This window comes from Daktulosphaira vitifoliae, unplaced genomic scaffold (assembly GCF_025091365.1).
Source record: "Daktulosphaira vitifoliae isolate Bord-2020 unplaced genomic scaffold, ASM2509136v1 Scaffold_2, whole genome shotgun sequence".
NCBI classification, from domain to species: domain Eukaryota; kingdom Metazoa; phylum Arthropoda; class Insecta; order Hemiptera; family Phylloxeridae; genus Daktulosphaira; species Daktulosphaira vitifoliae.
The window spans coordinates 27049475-27068065 of NW_026099573.1; the positions used below are offsets into that span (position 1 = coordinate 27049475).

Sequence of the window (18591 nt, forward strand, 5' to 3'; positions counted from 1 at the left end):
GTGGAATGAATTGATGTAATTAAGTAAATATTCAATAATAAATACATTTCAGATGTGATAATAAAATGAAATTTAAAGGAAAAGTCGATTAGTAGTTAAATTTTGTGTAGTCTTTTAAAATATACTACAAAATAATTTAAATTATTATTTAGGACAACTATTATTTAACATAGTTAAATCATCTTTCATAAAAAATCATTCATTAACAACTAAATGATTATTTCATTCAACTACAACTTCTTCTTTTTTTCCTCGCCTTAATCCAAACTACTTGGGCTCGGCCATCCTTATCCCAAACTTTCACTTGACACAATCTCCCACATCATCTATGCTCACATCAGCTTTTCGGGTAAGAGTAGGAGTGCACCAAGGTTCTGCTTTAAGCCTTTACTTATTCTCTATGATGGATGAAATTACTAGAGAAATACAAGGAGAGGTGCCGTGGTGGATGCTATTTGCTGACGATATAGTGTTAATAAGAGAAAACAGGAAGGAAATTAATCAAAGGCTAAAAGTGTGGAAATCAACTCTTGAAGAAAAGGGTTTAAGAATAAGTAGAACTAAGACAGTTATAGAAATGATTGTTGAAGGAAGAAGAGGTAAAAGAAGACCAAAAAAGAGACTAAGGGATGCTATTGAATGCGATGTGACAGCTGATGTGATCGTAGATGATGTGGTAGATTGTGTTAAGTGGAAGTTTAGGATAAGGATGGCCAAGCCCAAGTAGTTTGGATTAAGGCGAGGAAGAAGATATTTATATTTTTATGAAAACAGCATTTCCTGAACCAAAGATAAATAATAATTAATTGCGATTGTTTGATTTTAGTGGTGACTATGATAAACGTCGAAAAGTACATAAACATCGTAATTAAGAATCTCGAAACTCAACTGATAGACAACACCATAGACATAAACATTCAGATTATGATAAAAGAAAAAGACAAAAGTATGATAAGAAAAATCATTCCTGCGTCACGAAAGTAGCAAATCTGATGTAGATTATGAGTGGGGTTCTAAAAAGGAATCCTTAGATCAAATAAAACATGCTACAAAGAAAGAAGAACCAAACTTTGGTACTACAGGTAAATTGGCTGAGGATACAAATACATTTAATGGTGTAGTTATACAATATAGTTACCCAGCTGAAGCAAGAAAACTTAAACATCGTTGGCGTTTATATCCATTTAAAGGAGAAAAACAATTGTCTGTTCTCCATATTCATAGGCAAAGTGGTTATTTATTAGGCCGTGATCGTAAAGTTGCTGATATACCCATAGATCAATATAGATTAATAGCTGCTAAAAAAGATGGCAGACACATTAGATCATACATTATTGACTTGGAGTCAGCTAATGGTACATATGTTAATAACCAACGTATATAACCAAAAAGATATATAGAGCTTATGGAAAAAGATGTTATAAAGTTTGGATTTAGTTCTAGGGAATATGTTCTTTTGCATGAACACAGTGTTGATTCTGGAGATGATGAGGATGCTGAGGATAATCTAAATGAAGAAAATAATTGATGCGCAACAAATAACTCAATTACTCAATTTGTTTCTGATAATATGTATATAGAAAGTAAAAATAAAACTATTTAGAATTCAACATTTTGTGTTTAAATGAAAACATACATCAAAAATATGTTATTATATAGACATTTATAAAAACCTACAGTACTTTTTATTGAGACGATCATAAATCATAATCAATACAATTAAATGATTATCAAAATTATAAATATACGATTTCACTAATTAATATATATATATATATATTAATACAACATGAATGGGATTTACACTTTTAGTGAGTGGTCCCTAACTTAGTCTAATAATAATAAATAATATTTAAATTGTAAAATAAATGTATATAAATTTAAACCAAACCATATGCTTGATGTGTTTTAAACGTCTTAGGCCATTGGAATTGTTCAATAGTTGAATTGCCGCTATATTTTCATGGTTTTCTAACATTATTTTATGCTTACGTGCAGACCGAGTGACTTCATCTGCTACGGTTGGTAACATCATATCTCAATGAATTACATCATTTCTATCGAATTTGTAAGCCGCAACGATTGTACGAATTGCGATATTTCGACAACGTTGTATAACATCTATGTTGGACTTACTGGCACAACCCCACAATTGAATTCCATAAGTCCAGACAGGTTTTACGATCGCTACGTAAAACAGACGTTTGTTCTCTAGTGATAGTTCAGAATGTTTTCCAACTAACCAATAGAGACCACACATTTTATCCTTTGTCTGCAGTCTTTACTAGCGTACATGATTTTTTCAGTTGAGGTGGCAGTCAAGGTGCACTCCCAAATATTTAGCCAAATCTCTCTGTGTGATTATTTGTTGATTCAGAAATATTGGAATGTCACATGTTTTACGTAACGTGAAATTTATATGTACTGACTTTTCATTGTTAATCCTGATCTTTCAACATTTCAACCACGTAGAAATGTTTAAGGTTATTTTAATCTGATCAGTAGCTATCTGTTGATCTTTATTGGTTGTTAATATTGCATTATTGTCTGCAAACATAGCGATTGTTGAGTTTATGTTGTTCGGAATGTGTAAAGTATAAAGTAGATACAATATAGGGTCCAATACACTACCTTGTCGAACTCCAGCTGCTATATTTTTCCAATTAGTTAAAGCTTCTTCATGTATGATGCGGAACTGTCTTTCAGTCAAATAGGATTCGAGTAGTGTACACCATTAGTTTGGTAGTTGTTCACGCAATTTTATAAGCAGGCCTTTATGCCAGACTTTATCAAAAACCTGGGCTATGTCAAGGAATACTCTGCAACACTAATTTTTTTCTTCAAACGCGTTACTTATTACGTTAGTTACACAATGAATTTGGTCTATAGCTGAATGTTTGTTTCTAAAATCGAATTGATAATCTGGTATATGTTTTTTTTCTTCTATTAAAGATTAGAAGCGCTTTAAAAGAAGCATTTCTAAGAGTTTAGCCATACTGGGTAAGAGTAATATTGGCCTATATGAATAAGGTTGCTCTGGAGGCTTACCAGGTTTTAGCAACATGATTACTTGCGCTTTTTTCAAATGTTCTGGAATATAATGTGTGCGTGTTATAGCGTTATAAATATGAATTAGATGAATGATAGTTTTTTTTGGTAATTCTTTCAGAATACAAGGGCTGATTTCATCATAACCCGGTGCCTTTTTAGGGTTGATATTTGTATCAATTTCATGTGCAACTTCTAATGGTGTAAAGTGCCGTATTTTGTAATTAATTTCGTTTGATAGTTGATATTCTACTTGGTCAAGTTCTGAGTTTATGTTATTCAGTTGAAAAACATGTTCTAAATGAAGTGTATATGCTTCTGCTTTGTACATATTAGTACGCGCCCACGTATCATCTTTACGAATAGGAGGTACATAAGCTCCAGGTCTTTTCATTTTTCTTATAGCTTTCCATAAATAATAATCGCTAGAAACTGTAGAAGATAGTCCGCTTAAATATGACTTAAATGTTTCGTTTTTAACTTCTTTAATTTTCTCACGAAATGCTTTGCATAAACGATTCCATTCAGTTTTATCTGCTGAATGACGGGTAGTGTGTCATTTTCTTCTAGCTCTGCGTTTTTGCTTAATAAGTTCTTTTGTCGTAATTAGCTGATTTTAATAGTGCACGTCCTTTAGGGGTAATAAGTCTTGATCCCCAATGAGTATGTTTGGCGTTAAAATCAAAATCTACGATAAAACAGTTGCCTAGAGTTTGGTAAAACTCATTGAATTTATTGAAGTCAACGCCACCTTGAGGTGGACAATAAATTGCCGAAACTGAAAAATCATCACTCTCATTAATGACTCTAACATTTGTTGCTTGTATGTCCATTGTATAATACTTTTCAAGCTCAAAATGTTTTATACGTTGTTTTATAATAACTGCTGTACCACCACTACTTGGATGTAAGGTAGTATAGATATTGTAATTTTTTATTTTTAAAAAAGTCCATGGGGTGAAATGTATTTCTAAAATAAGAGCTATCTCAATGTTCTCATTACTTAAGAAGTCTTCGAGTTTTTGTTTACGCTGTACTAGCCCATTGGCGTTCCAAGATATGATACGTAATGTATGATTCATTTCTTTTTTTTGTTTTGATTATTAGACTTAGACTGGTTATTTTCTAACTTATCAAGTCTACTAATCATATTTGTTAAAGATTGTGATATATTTGTAAGGACTGATAAAATTTCCATTAGTACGTAGTATAGAGTACGTAGTACGTAGTTATCACTTTGAACCGAGTGTATTGGTTGATTTTTAAGAATAACGTTATTTCCATTAGAACTACTATTTTAGCATAGGAAACATCCGATGTAACAGTTTTAGCAGGTTTCTGTTGGAAATTTTGCACTGCAGATGTTTTTTGGGGTAGATTTTTTCTTCTGCTTTCTTGTAAGCTGAACAGCCTTTCCAATTTGCGGTGTGGGCTTCTCCGTAACTGGCGCATTTCGATTTCGATTTTTTCTGTTTTGGATAATCTTCTGTTATGTTCTTCACCACATTTTACACAAATAGATTTTTTGTGACAATAATTTTAAGTATGGTCAAAGGCTTGGCAGTTTTTACACTGTGGCACACCTTTTTTTTTCTTCGGAGGTTCTACTTTTATTTTATGATAACATAAACTATTTAAGTCGTATATATCTTTATTGTTATCTCAAGGATCAAGGTCTACAAAAAAAAAAACAGTAATTATATTATTATTTTTTCACTAAGATTTATTTTTTCTTAATTTGGATATTAGTGATATCACTTGCATAATGACCATTACTAATTTATAAATTTAACTAGCTAAGTTAAAAAATAAATTGAATTTTTTTTAACCTAACCTAATATATCTAAAAATGTTGAAAATTACTGATTTCTTAAAAATGTTTACAATAGTTGTAATTATTATTCTATTTGTATTTATATTCAGGCTATTTTATTTTACCGATTTATTCGTAGTAATTTCATTTGGAGATACTTTACAAAAAATCGGTGTAATGGATTGTTGGACCAAACATTGATCGTAACATAACAATAGATTTATGTCTATTTACACGATTAACTAATATCACGATAATAGATAAGATTATCTGTAATATACAATTGTGAAATGAGACATTCTTATCTTCATGTTTTGAACTATCGCTAAAATAAATTTTTTTTTACTTGTAGTACTTTTTTTTTGATTTTTTAAAGTTCTCAAAATTACGTCATGAGTAACACGCTTTTAAGTGGATTCCAAGTGTAAGTTGAAAGATATTTTCTTTTGTAATTTAATTTTTAGTTCTTATTTAACTTAATGAATGGAAAATATTTCTTTTAATCTAGAAACTGGATGAATTTAAGAGATGCTGATACTGGGGTTATATTGTGGCAAGGAAATGACGATTTGTAAGCTACTTATGATTTTAATAATAGTAAATATATGTGTATACAATTGATTTTAGATCTCTACCTGATAAGGAACATGAAGCAAGAGTACCAAAAAAAATTTTAAAATGTAGAGCTGTATCTAGAGAAATAAACTTTTCATCAGTTGAACCTATGGAAAAATTGAGACTACAGCAAAAAGTACTTTTTAAGGTATAGTTAAATATTTGTTGAAGTGCAATTATCAATTTATAAACAAATTACCAATCAACTAAGATTTTTGTTATTTAAAATTAATAAATAAGTAAAAAAAAATAATAGGCAATTTCAAATAAATAATTTGATAAATGATTAATTACATTCTTCCTCAATTTTTATTCAATTAAAAATTTCAGATATAAGTCACTAAAATTTATGTGCAAACAAATTTAAAAAATTGATTTGTTTTGACAATTCCTTAATTATGTATATATACATATATTTATTTAGTCATTGAAAAACAAAAAGATTACAAATAATTGTTGTTTATCAAATGTTATATTTTTCATTCTTGTGGTATATTAAAGATATCATTTAAATATTTTTATTATATTTTACAAGATAGTTTTAATTATTTAATGTTAATAACATTTTAATAAGAGAAGCTCTACGATAATTTTTTTCAAATACAAATTTTATCAAAATAAAATGCTTCGATGCAAATCTTTTGATAGTGTTTAATTTTAAAAAATTGGTGTATTATTCCAAAAGCTACATGATCAGCTAGTTCCTTCTTAATATCCTGATAAAGTATGTCAAGTGAAAAAGGGATTATAAAAAAATATTATTTCTCATAAAAAAATTGTGTTGATCCATACACTTTTCAATAAGTTATTGCATTATAAAGTTAAAAATGTAAAAAAAAAATAGAGAATTTTCACACAAAAATAGCATTTGGTAGCCATTTTCACCACGAAGACAAATCCAGAGGTCAAATTTTTTTTTTATAAAAAAGTACATTACATTAGCTTTAATTTAAGATATATATAAAAGTGTCAAACCTTCCGGAACATTTTCAAAAGTTAATTTTTTGTAATTTTAAATCCCCCCTTATGGGCAGGTTAAGTGTCAGATTTACAAAAAATATATACCAAATAATAGGTAAAGACATCAAACATCTATAAAAAAAAAAAAAAATTATATTGATATGTTCATTTTTGATAAAGTTACGGCAGTTTTTAGTAAAAAAAATTGAAAATTAGCGAATTTTAAATTTGTAATTTTTTGGGGGTTTCCCCCATTTACGGGGAACGATGGAAATTTTTTTAATTTTTAAGGGTAATGTCTTCGATTAAATACGATTTGTGATCTTTTGACGTATGATTGAAATAAATCGGTTTGGTGAGAGCTGAGAAAAAGTGGGTACAGACACAAAAAAAAAAACACATCATAGTAAAACCAATACCTTTTTAGCTTTTTACCTTTCGCATCGAAGCTAAAAGTAAACCATTCTAATAACTTGTCTTTTATGAATAATCGGCTTCAAAAGTCAAAAATCATGAAATTTTTTTTTTAACTTGTTTCAAACGCACATTAAATCATTTTATTATGGTGATTTTAATCATCATTGTCAGGTGTCAATCAACATAAATTCAAAAAAAATGTTTAAATTTCACTTTGCTGGATCCCTACTGCATTTTACTTATTATTGTTACTTTGCAGGGACGTTGCTTAGAGGAATGGTACTTTGAGTTTGGATTTGTCATTCCTAATTCAACCAATACGTGGCAATCATTAATTGAAGCGGCACCAGAGTCTCAAATGATGCCTGCAAATGTTTTAAAGTATTTTAAATATAAAAATATAAATTTACTTATGCTTAAGTGTTTAATATCACCACTAAAACTCTATGTTGTATATTACAAGTTTTTTCAATTATTTTTTTCATTTGATAAATAAGATTACATAAGAGTGGTTAATTATGTTCTTGTTTTACTTTGTAAAACAATTAAGTAAACTTTACCATTAATGATTACTACCTTAAAAGTAAAATCCTTCAGCATATATGCACTAATTAATAAGTTTCTATCATTTTTGTAAACAGTGTCACCATTAAATTTTGTCAGCCATTTTTACATCATCAATTGTTTGAACATTTTTTAAATTAATTTTTATTTTTTTTGGGTTAGAAAAATGTCATCAGAAGCAAGATTTAAAGGATAGAGTATAGAGTAAAAATGGGCTGTTCTTGTTGATTTTTAAAATGTCTCAATTAATTTTTATACATTTATTGAATTTTGGATCCACTATCCACTTTTGGCTTTGATTCCAAATCCAATGAAATCATTTTGATTAATATTTTTCACGCAATTAAATTTTCTGAAAACTTTCTCTGTCAAAACTGAACTACTTTGTCACAGCTTTAACATTTAATGGACTATGGTACCAAATAATTTTATTAATTCTAGAAAATTTTTGTTAATTGAAATCATGTTGGGATGATTGGAAATATCATCATCTTCTCTATTGTTCCTTTTACAATAAAATCATGTGCAGTATTCATGAATACTGCAAATATGTGATACAAAACACTTTTTATCAAGATAATTTATATTAACATAATACTTAATTTTTAAATCTAATAACTTTCCGGCAATCAAGTAAAACTAATACCAATAATATAGTAAATTAAAATAAGAATATAGAAATATGATGAGTAATGATAAAATCAGTTCATTCATATTATCAGATAGGTGCGTTTTTTTCAACAACTACAATAGATAATATTAATGTTAAGGTCTTATTAAAAATTTTGTTACTTTAATGTAACACCTTGTATTTAGACCTTATAATGACAATCCCTTTATTTGTTAGATTTTTTTTATAAACCTCTTATAAGCTACTGTTACATCTATCAAAATAACCATATTTATGTTGCTTGTAGGTCATATACTTAATTGTTTCTTTACATTAAGTAGAAATTATATTTTTACCAACAAAAGTTCTTATAGATAACTTACCAATTAAGAAAAAATTATTTTTATTAGTTACCCAACATATTTTTTTGTATTTTTTGTAAAACAATGTGTAAAATCTTCTTTGATAAATGAAAACTGTTTCTAATTATAGTAATTTATTATTTTTAATAACTATTTTTTTTTTATTTACAGTGGCAATATAGTAATAGAGACTAACTTTTATGATGATGAATTTTTAATTTCATCTTCGAAAGTGCGGTTATACTATGTCTAATATGAAGTTATCTATATAGTTATATTTGTAAATATACACATTCTTGTACATTTTTATAAAGAATAATAAAGAACAATTAGTTTAAATTGTTAAAAAAAAATGTAAATGTTTATTTATTGTAATTAATTTTGTTATAGAGATGTTACTTTTTTTCATTATTAATTTAAACTAATTAAGTAATTGACTTTATTATATATGTAATTAAAAATAATTATCTTTTAAACAACTATTCAACTAACTCATTGTTGTACATAAAACTTAATCAATTTTTAACTTATAAGTAATTATTATTTTTTGGTTATGAGTTTATTAAGTTCAATTTTTTAATTTTTCATTATACACATAAAAAGGTTGAGTATTAATGTAACACTTAAATGTGTTACATTAAAATTTAATTGTTTAGTTTTCAAATATATACTTTTATTCTACATTGATTAAGTCAATTATACATTTATTTTATATTTAATGATTGGTGAGTAAATGATTATAATCATTTACCACCCACCAATAATAATTAATAAATAATAATAATCTTTTCATAGTTATAATTATAGTTATCACATTTATTCTAAATATAAATATAGTATTAAATTTAATGAAATTAAATTACTTTGATTGATTTTAATGAGCCAACTAATTCAATAATTGTATCTGAACATTAATTCTATGATTAAAATAATTTAAAAATATTATATTATTGTTATTGTAATGTATAAAAATTGTAGAAATTATCTGTGTCAGCAAATACCTAATATACATTATTAGTTTTATAAGACATGGTATTCTAACACAACATTTAATATCATATTTTAAAAAGGTAAATATTTTAGTTAAAATTCTTATTTTAAATGTATAAACTTATCTTTATCTATTAAATTTTTTATGTCACTTGATTTTATGTTAGTAACATAAATGTTTTATGACAAGTTATTGAATCATTTTTGAGACTATTAAGTTAACATTTTAAATAAAGATTGCAATTATTGTGCTATTAAATATGTCTCACTCTGTATTGTGGAAATATGTTGCACTAGAAAATCATATTTTATGTAACACTCAAATACTAGTTTTTAAACACAATTAAAAATTATTTGCCTTCTGGAAAGTTTTATTTTTTTATAGACACTTAAAAATAATTTTAACTTCTTATAACATAAGTTTTTTAGTAATAAATATTTAGGTTTAGGACATGCCCAAAAATATTTTTATTATGATGTCAATAATAAGATATTTATATCAATTTTTTTTTTTTTAATTTATAAAAAGCAATTTTCAACTTCATAGTTAACTTAAAATAACCATATTATTTTTCTCATTGCTGAGAAGTTCTTTTTGCATGTAGCAGAACTAACTGGAAGTGTCAAAGGAGGTTGGAGTATTTTATAAAGATTAGGAAATACTTGAAATGTGATATTATTTTTGAAATCTTTAAAATCACCTTTTTCAGATTTAGCAAGGTAGTTTTTAGTTACCCATAATTTCTGATTTAAGGACTTCTTAACAAATGTGTAAACCGGGTAAATCCTAAAATGAAAAATTATCATTAATAATTATAAAAAAACCCGGCACAGTGGTGACGTGGTATAGTTGGATTAAGTATAATGATATCTGACAGTGATTAAAATCACTATAAAAAAAAAAACGCTTCGATGCAAATCTTTAGATAGTGTTTAATTTTAAAAAAATGGTGGATTATTCCTAAAGCTACATAATCTGCTAGTTCCTTATTAATATCCTGATTAAAATAAAGTATGTCGAATGAAAAAGGGATTATTAAAAAATATTATNCCTGATTAAGATAAAGTATGTCGAATGAAAAAGGGATTATTAAAAAATATTATTTCTCATAAAAAAATTATGTTGATCCATACACTTTTCAACATGTTATAGCATTATAAAGTTAAAAATGTAAAAAATAAAATCGAGAATTTTCACACAATAATAGCATTTGGTAGATATTTTCACCGTGAAGATAAAATAATGTCCGAAATTTTTTTTTTTCATAATAAAGAATATTACATTAGCTTTAATTTAAGATATATATAAAAGTGTCAGACTTTCCGGAACATTTTCAAAATTTAAGTTAAAAAAATTAATTTTTTGTGAAAAAGTTGTCATTTTAAATCCCCCCCTGTGGAGAGGTAATGGGTCATATATAAAAAAAAAATATACCAAATGAAAAGTAATGTCATGCATCTATATATAAAAAAAAATTATATTGATTTGGTTATTTTTAAAAAAGTTATGGCACTTTAAAGTAAAAAAAATTTCAAAAATTAGCGATTTTTAAATTTGTAAATTTTTTGAAGGTTTCCCCCATTTGCGGGGAACGAGGGAATTTTTTTCAATTTTTGAGGGTAATGTCTTCGACTAGATACGATTTTTGATTGTAAAATTATTTATAAATGATATTACTTGTTTATAAATATAATATAAAGGCACATCTATAATTTTACTATAACTCACTAAATCATTACTATTTGCAATATTGAAGCTGGATATCTTAAAGACAAATTTAAAATATAAAAAGCAAAAGGACTATACTTAATAAGTCTAAAAATAATGTAATTTGTGTAATAAGATTTTAAATTATTTCTTACTTGATTAGAAGTCACCGATGTTTTAGGATTTTTTGGTTTAAAGTTATCATATAATTTAGAATTTATTATTTTATTAACAAATCATTATCAAAATAAAAAACCCAGCACAGTGGGGTCGCGGCATAGTGGGGATGTTGCATAGTTGGGTCCAGTATAGATTTAATCTGACAGTGATTAAAATCACTATCATAAGAAACGCTTCGATGCAAATCAGTAGATAGTGTTTAATTCTAAGAAATTGGTGGATAATTACAAAAGCTACATTATCTGCTAGTTTCTTATTAATACCCTGATTAAGATAAAGTATGTCGAATGAAAAAGGGATTATTAAAAAATATTATTTCTCATAAAAAAATTGTGTTGATTCGTACACTTTTCAATGAGTTATAGCATTATAAAGTTAAAAATGTAACCAACCCAACCCAACATCAACTCCTATTTCCTTAATTATATCCAGATTAGTAATTATTTTAATTATATATTATATAATTTTTATAATTAATTATTTTCAAATTATTATTGATTTTTAATATGTTAAAAGTAATCATTTTGAACCTACTTCTTTTTGTTCTTTAAAGTGAAAGTTTTAATAAAAAAAAAATGAATTTATTACCATAACTTTTAACTCAACTTGCAAGTTTGAAATAAATATTATTAAATAGAAAAAAATGAAATTGGTAGATTATTTCAAAAACAACAATAACACTTATTCCCTTAATTTTACCCCGATTTATAACTATAATATATGAATACATAATAATTACAGTAATTAAATTGAGTATGAAAGTGGTATTCAATAATATAATATTGTAATTTTTACGGAGATATTATAAAAATAAAAAGGAGTTGTATATTCATATACTTTTAATGCGTATACAAATTTAAAGGAATTTATGCAATACTTTTTAATAAAAAAATTTTGTTACTTATGAATAAATACACTAAACAAAAGGAACTTTCATCAGAAAAAAAATATACTTTTCTAAATAAACTTTTCGTGATGTTTTCAAATGTGCAATTAAACTTTTTCTATTACTTCTAAGTTTTAATATTATTACTTATTATTAAAAAATAAGTATTTACATATAAAAAAAAATAATTAAGAACAAAAAAAATTGTATTAAATTAATACTGATTTTGATTTTTAATATGTTAAAGGTAATCATTTTGAACCTATTTTTTATTGTCTTTTAAAGTGAAAGTTTTAATGAAAAATACCTTCTCAGCTTCGCATCGAAGCTAAAAAATGAATTTGTTACCATAACTTATAGTTCAACTTGCAAGTTTGAAATTGACATTATTAAATTGAAAAAAATGAAATTTTTAAGATTAATATGCAATCTGGAAATTTTATAATTACTAATTACAGTACATTTGTCAGAAAAATTCGATTTTTTTACATTTTTATCGTAATAGATAACTGAAATAGAAAGAATAGTAATCATATCCTAATAACTTTTGGTGTTTAAAAAAATTCTGCAATTGAAATATTCAGAACTTAATTAATTTTAATAATTTACTTTAATTAAATGAACCAATCAAACCAAAGTAGTTAAAAAGATTTACTCAATTGAGCATATTATCAAAAATATAATTATAATTGTAAAACTCCATCGTTAACTTCAGGTGAAACTAAAAATCATTTTTTTTTTAAATTTATGATTTATATAGCAACATATTACTAAAAAATTTGGCATATTATAGACTGGTAGTAGCACACAGAAATAGAGTTAAAAAATTAATAAATTATAAAGTAAAATTATTTACTTTTGTAGTTGAATACTTTTATCATATCAAATTTAATTCGACAATAAATAATTTAAGAATATTAAAAATTAATGATTTTAATTGTTTGTATGGACAAATCTAGTTAAGCTACTTTTTATTTGAATAAGGAATATTTTTTTGATTTTTAAGAGTAATAACTTAAACTAATCATTAACTTAAATATCATAAACTTAAATGAATCATTTGACGTATCGTTGAAAAAAGTAGGTCTAGTGAGGGTTGGCAAAATAAATCGTAGCCAGAAAAAGAACCACATAGTAAAATAATATTAACATGAATATCAATTTCTTCTCACGAGGGGAGACTATAGTGATAAGATCCTTTATATTTATTGAAATTATTGAATCTAAATGAGATAAATATCAAATGATTTGAAAATTCTATTCTAACTCAAAAAAAAAATGCAAAATTTTAGAAGCCACAAACGGATTTGAACCTCGTACCCTAGGCGTTAAAGATCAAGGTGTTACCCATTCGGCAACTATTCGTTGATTTTTGTTGCATGATAAAATTGGCTATTTAAGCTAACTCAAATTTAAAAATTACTTTTTCGACTTTAAAAAAGTAAAAAATGTTAATAAGTATAATATCATATGTCTTATGAACTTTATTCTATGTCAATGAAATTATATAATATTCATGAAAGTCAGTTTATTCCCCTAATAAAATATTTTAAAATAAAATAAAATACAAAACCTAGAATTTTAATAAAAAATAGCATATTTTTAAATACGGTAGCCTTTTGCGCATAGAAGATAGGTCGTCGGGACAAATTTTTTTTTTTCATTTAGTAGTACATAAAATAAGCTTTAATTTGATATATGTTTAAAGGACGCAGTATTTCCGTAACATTTTCAAAAATTAAGTTGAAAAAGTTATTTTTTGTAAAAAAGTTGCTATTTTAAATCTNTTTAATTGTTTGTATGGACAAATCTAGTTAAGCTACTTTTTATTTGAATAAGGAATATTTTTTTGATTTTTAAGAGTAATAACTTAAACTAATCATTAACTTAAATATCATAAGTATTAAGAAAAATAAGTGAAAAAATTTTGAAAATTAGCGATTTTTAAATTTGTAATTTTTTTGGATATTTCCCCCATTTGCGGGGAACGAGGGAATTTTTTTCAATTTTTAAGGGTAATGTCTTCAACTAGATACGATTTGTGATCTTTTGACGTATTTTTGAAAGAAATCGGTCCAGTGAGAGCTGAGAAAAAGTGGCAACAGACATAAAAAAAACACATCATAGTAAAATTAATACCTTCTCCGCTTCGCATCGAAGCTAAAACAACAAATCTGTGCTACAATAGATTTATTTCTCCATAGAACAACCACAATAACAATGATAACGAACTGTTAGAATTCTACAGCTATATATTGTGTAAATGACATTATTGTGGTCAAGATATCACAAAGGCCAAAGAATGTAAACAATAGCATTATCTATGTCACTTCTACCACAACTATATATAAATGCCTACATTATTAATATGTAATTTTGATATGGTGATATCATTTAACAATGATATAACACATTATTTCTGTTAAATAATATATGCATTTATGGAAACATATTTAAACGTATAATAATAAAGTTATATATAAGTTTAATACATAATAGATATACCTTTTATAGAAAAACTTTTTTTCCATGCTCCAAACCATCAGTTTTTACAAAATAAAGGGTGTCCCAAAATTAATGCAAGATTTGAATTAAATAGAAAAAACCGTTTTTAGTCTTTTGATAGTTATATTTTTATTGACTCATAAAGTACATAGGATAGGGTTATGTATGGAATAACACATCGGGCAAATGGCCTCCACGGCTTTGCATGCACATGCGCACTCTTTTGTCGAAATTTTCCATGACCATTCTGCATAAATGTGGCTGAATTTCGTTGATGCAGCGTTGAATCTCCTCCTTTAATGCACGGGTAGTTGTGGGCTTGTTGACATAGACTTGTGATTTCAAATAACCCCATAAAAAGAAGTCTAATGGTGTTAAATCACACGATCTAGGGGGCCAATTTTGATCACCGAAACGAGAGAGTACACGACCTGGAAATGTCTCATGCAGTAATTGAATTGTTTCACAGGCTGTATGACATGTGGCACCGTCTTGTTGAAACCACATATTGGACACATCAATATCATCCAATTTTGGCAGAAAGAACTGTGTAATCATGTCACGATATCGAGCACCAGTAACAGTCACTGCTTGACCAGCATCATTTTCAAAAAAATATGGCCCAATTATGCCTCCAGCCCAAAATCCATACCATACAGTCACGCGTTGTGGGTGCATTTGTTTTTCGACAATCACATGTGGGTTCTCCGAACCCCAAATGCGGCAATTTTGGCGATTAACAAAGCCATCAAGATGAAAATGTGCTTCATCGCTTAGGATGATTTTGCTCGAAAAATCAGGGTCCATTTGTTGATGTTCAATAATCCATTCAACGAACTCTCTTCTCTGTGCATGGTCATTAGGCTTCAATTGTTGTGTTAATTGAATTTTGTAAGCATGAAGACACAGATCTTTGGTGAGTATACGCTGTAGAGAGCTTCTTGAAATTTGCAATTCTTGTCCACGACGTCGAATTGAGGTTCCTGGATTGTCAGCAACACTCTCACGCACTGCTTCGATCTTCACATTTGAACGACTTGTTTTTGGACGACCAGTGTGTTTGGCGTCTCCAACGGATCCAGTCTCCGTGAATTTTTCAATTAATCTCTTCACAGTTGACGAAGTTAAAACACTATTCCGACCATATTTTGTATGAAATTTTCGAACTACAGCCGCCAAGCTTTCACTATTTTTGAAATATTCTTTAATAATGAAGATACGTTGTTCTATCGTGTAACGCTCCATTTTTAATAACCCTATACTGTTAGCTGTCAAATTGCTTTTTTTCAGGGTTGCCAACACTTCACTGCACAAATGGCGGCAAATTCAAATCTTGCGTTAATTTTGGGACACCCTTTACAAGGAAACTTCATTTACAAATATTTCTTTCAGGAGACCTAAGTCTCCGTCATCCCCATCTCTGAAAATTTGATAAATAGCCACTACAAAGAGGGTGGATGAGTTAAACATAACAGCTAGTAGATACTGTTAATCATTAATAATGACTGGGCTTAAAAAAACGTACATCCTAAGATTAAATTACACCAAAAAAAAAATTTTAATTTACAATATTTTTATTATGATAATAATAAATAGGAGATTCTGGTAATATATTGAACCCATAGCTATTAAATATAAAACACTATTAGATAGTTCCGAATCCAAATTTTTCAAAAGGTTACAACGAATGGTTTTATAAAACTAGGTGCAGTGGATTACTAAAAATGCGATTTCGGTAAAATTTTATGTGAATTTCAATCAATTAAATCAATTGTAATACAACAATTTATTATATTTTATGTAGGTGTCTTTTAAAACATAGGGTTCTACATTATCACCCGTAAAAAGCATCAAAAATAACTAATGCATGTCTTATACTCCATAACAAATATATTAAAAATAATGTGTCAAAATCAAGACAATTAGTCGCCAGTATAATAGTATTTATTAATGTTTATTTTCTTAAATGTGTACTTGTTTTTAGTCTGAAAATAAAATGTCTGACTAAAACTATATCTATTTATTAGTAGTCTACTATTTTTAAATGTAATTTAAAATAGTCAAACATATATTTATTTATTTTTAGATAATATATAATATTTAATATTAAAAAAATGACTACAAGGTAATAAATAAAGTATTAACGCCCATATGGACATGAGTAAAATAAGTTTGCGCATAGAAATAACGTAAACATAAAAATAAATTATTTCAAATAGTTAGCAATGATAAAAGATAAATATAAAAATTAGATATTTTGGTTAAACAATTACAATAGAAAGTTGGATAAGGGATCAAAATCATTTGATAAAATAAAATATCATTTATTCAGTAATAATTTTAAATTATTCTATTTAAATGAGCATATGAATCGTCGAATGTTAATCAGTTCTTGTACTCGCCAATAAATCGGACACTTCGTAATTTCAATAATGAGGCGGCATTATTAATAAGTGCCGATAAATTGTTTAACTGCTTGTATCAAGTTAAATTTTTCACTTGGTGCACCTTATTATATTTTTCTATGGCTCTGCTGCAATTACTGTAACTATATCGATATTTTTCTTCAATGTCTTTGCCCATCGATTCTTTTTTTATTTCGGACTGTAATATTTAGAATTTCCAGCTCTCTTCTATTTACAGATACATTATTATATCCACCAGAAGAATTGCATACTCAAGATATGACAACGAACAAACAATCAAATTTATCAGTAAGATGAAATCTTAGAAGCATATTGATGATTAATTATTTATCCAGTAATTACAATATATGTATACATTTATAGATCACCCTCGTTTATATTAAAAAAAATTCTCTTTATAGATACATAATTATGAAAATTGTTCCAGGATGGAGCAAAACGCTTATAATGAGATTTTGGTTGAATTAGAAGCAGATATAACAACAAATTTAATAACTCTTATAAAGTTTAAATATATTTTTTAGCTACAAACAATTTAAATATAGAGGTTAATTTATAGTAAATTATGAAGTGAACAATGTTAATGGTCGAATAAGTTTTATTTTACACAATAATCAGTGGTGTATTGAGGGCTATACTCACTTTTAATTAACGTATACACCAGAAAAATAATACTTATGCAATTTTTATATCGAAGGAAATACGCTGATATGTGAGAGTATACTCTAAAATAAAAAAGGCTTTTTTGCGAAACGCCAATGACAATAGTAATAATAATAGAGAAATTTTGACTAGCATATGAAATGCAGAAACGTACACTAGAATGAATAGCAAACAACATTCAATTCTTGTTTTTGTTTCACTGATGTGAATCATGGGGGATAGGGTTAACGTATTTTGAACTATTTTGGAACGTTGCTTATTTATTAACTATTGTTACCACAAGTACCAACATAAAGTCTGTCGCAAAAAATATGCAAAGTGTACCTGTATATTTACAATAAACAGAGTGGATCGGTTTATCATAAGCCACTAGATTACTTGCTAAATAAATACAATATTGGAAAAATTATTTTTGATTTCATTTAGTTACATATGATTCTTGATTTATCAGCTAATAATTACTTTTTAGAATCATCTTAAAAGTGTATCAACTTTATTTTCTTAGTGTAAACATACATATTTAACTAGAATATAACATAGGATATAATCTAATTAAAAAAACGACAAGTCAATAACAACTTTTGGATTATTATTTCAGAAGTTATCAACAATTTAAAGTTATGACTGAGGTGAGGAGTAGGTGCTGCTATTTTTATCATTAGTCATTTCCTGGTCATACTTTTTGACCCACCTATCTATTTTATGAGAATAACATCCAAAGTATTAACTCAAAAGTTGTTATCCAACAATCATTTTTTAGCTTCGATGCGAAGCGAAGAAGGTATTAATTTTACTATGATGTGTTTTTTTTTTTTTTTTTTTTTTTTTTTTTTTTTTTTTTTTT

At 26.7% G+C, this 18591-nt stretch overlaps 1 protein-coding gene and 1 pseudogene across 1 annotated transcript; both read left to right on the top strand.

Annotated features, from left to right (window-relative positions):
* Positions 1-709: 709 nt before the first annotated feature.
* On the top strand, positions 710-1655 carry LOC126898075 (smad nuclear-interacting protein 1-like; annotated as a pseudogene).
* A 3392-nt stretch (positions 1656-5047) lies between these two features.
* On the top strand, positions 5048-9741 carry LOC126898591 (retinal rod rhodopsin-sensitive cGMP 3',5'-cyclic phosphodiesterase subunit delta). The gene is made up of 5 exons (XM_050672805.1): positions 5048-5285; positions 5370-5432; positions 5489-5624; positions 7113-7234; positions 8561-9741. Exons 1-5 carry the CDS (start codon positions 5254-5256, stop codon positions 8640-8642), a joined length of 435 nt encoding a protein of 144 aa, XP_050528762.1. The 5' UTR covers positions 5048-5253; the 3' UTR covers positions 8643-9741.
* The last annotated feature ends 8850 nt before the right edge of the window (positions 9742-18591 follow it).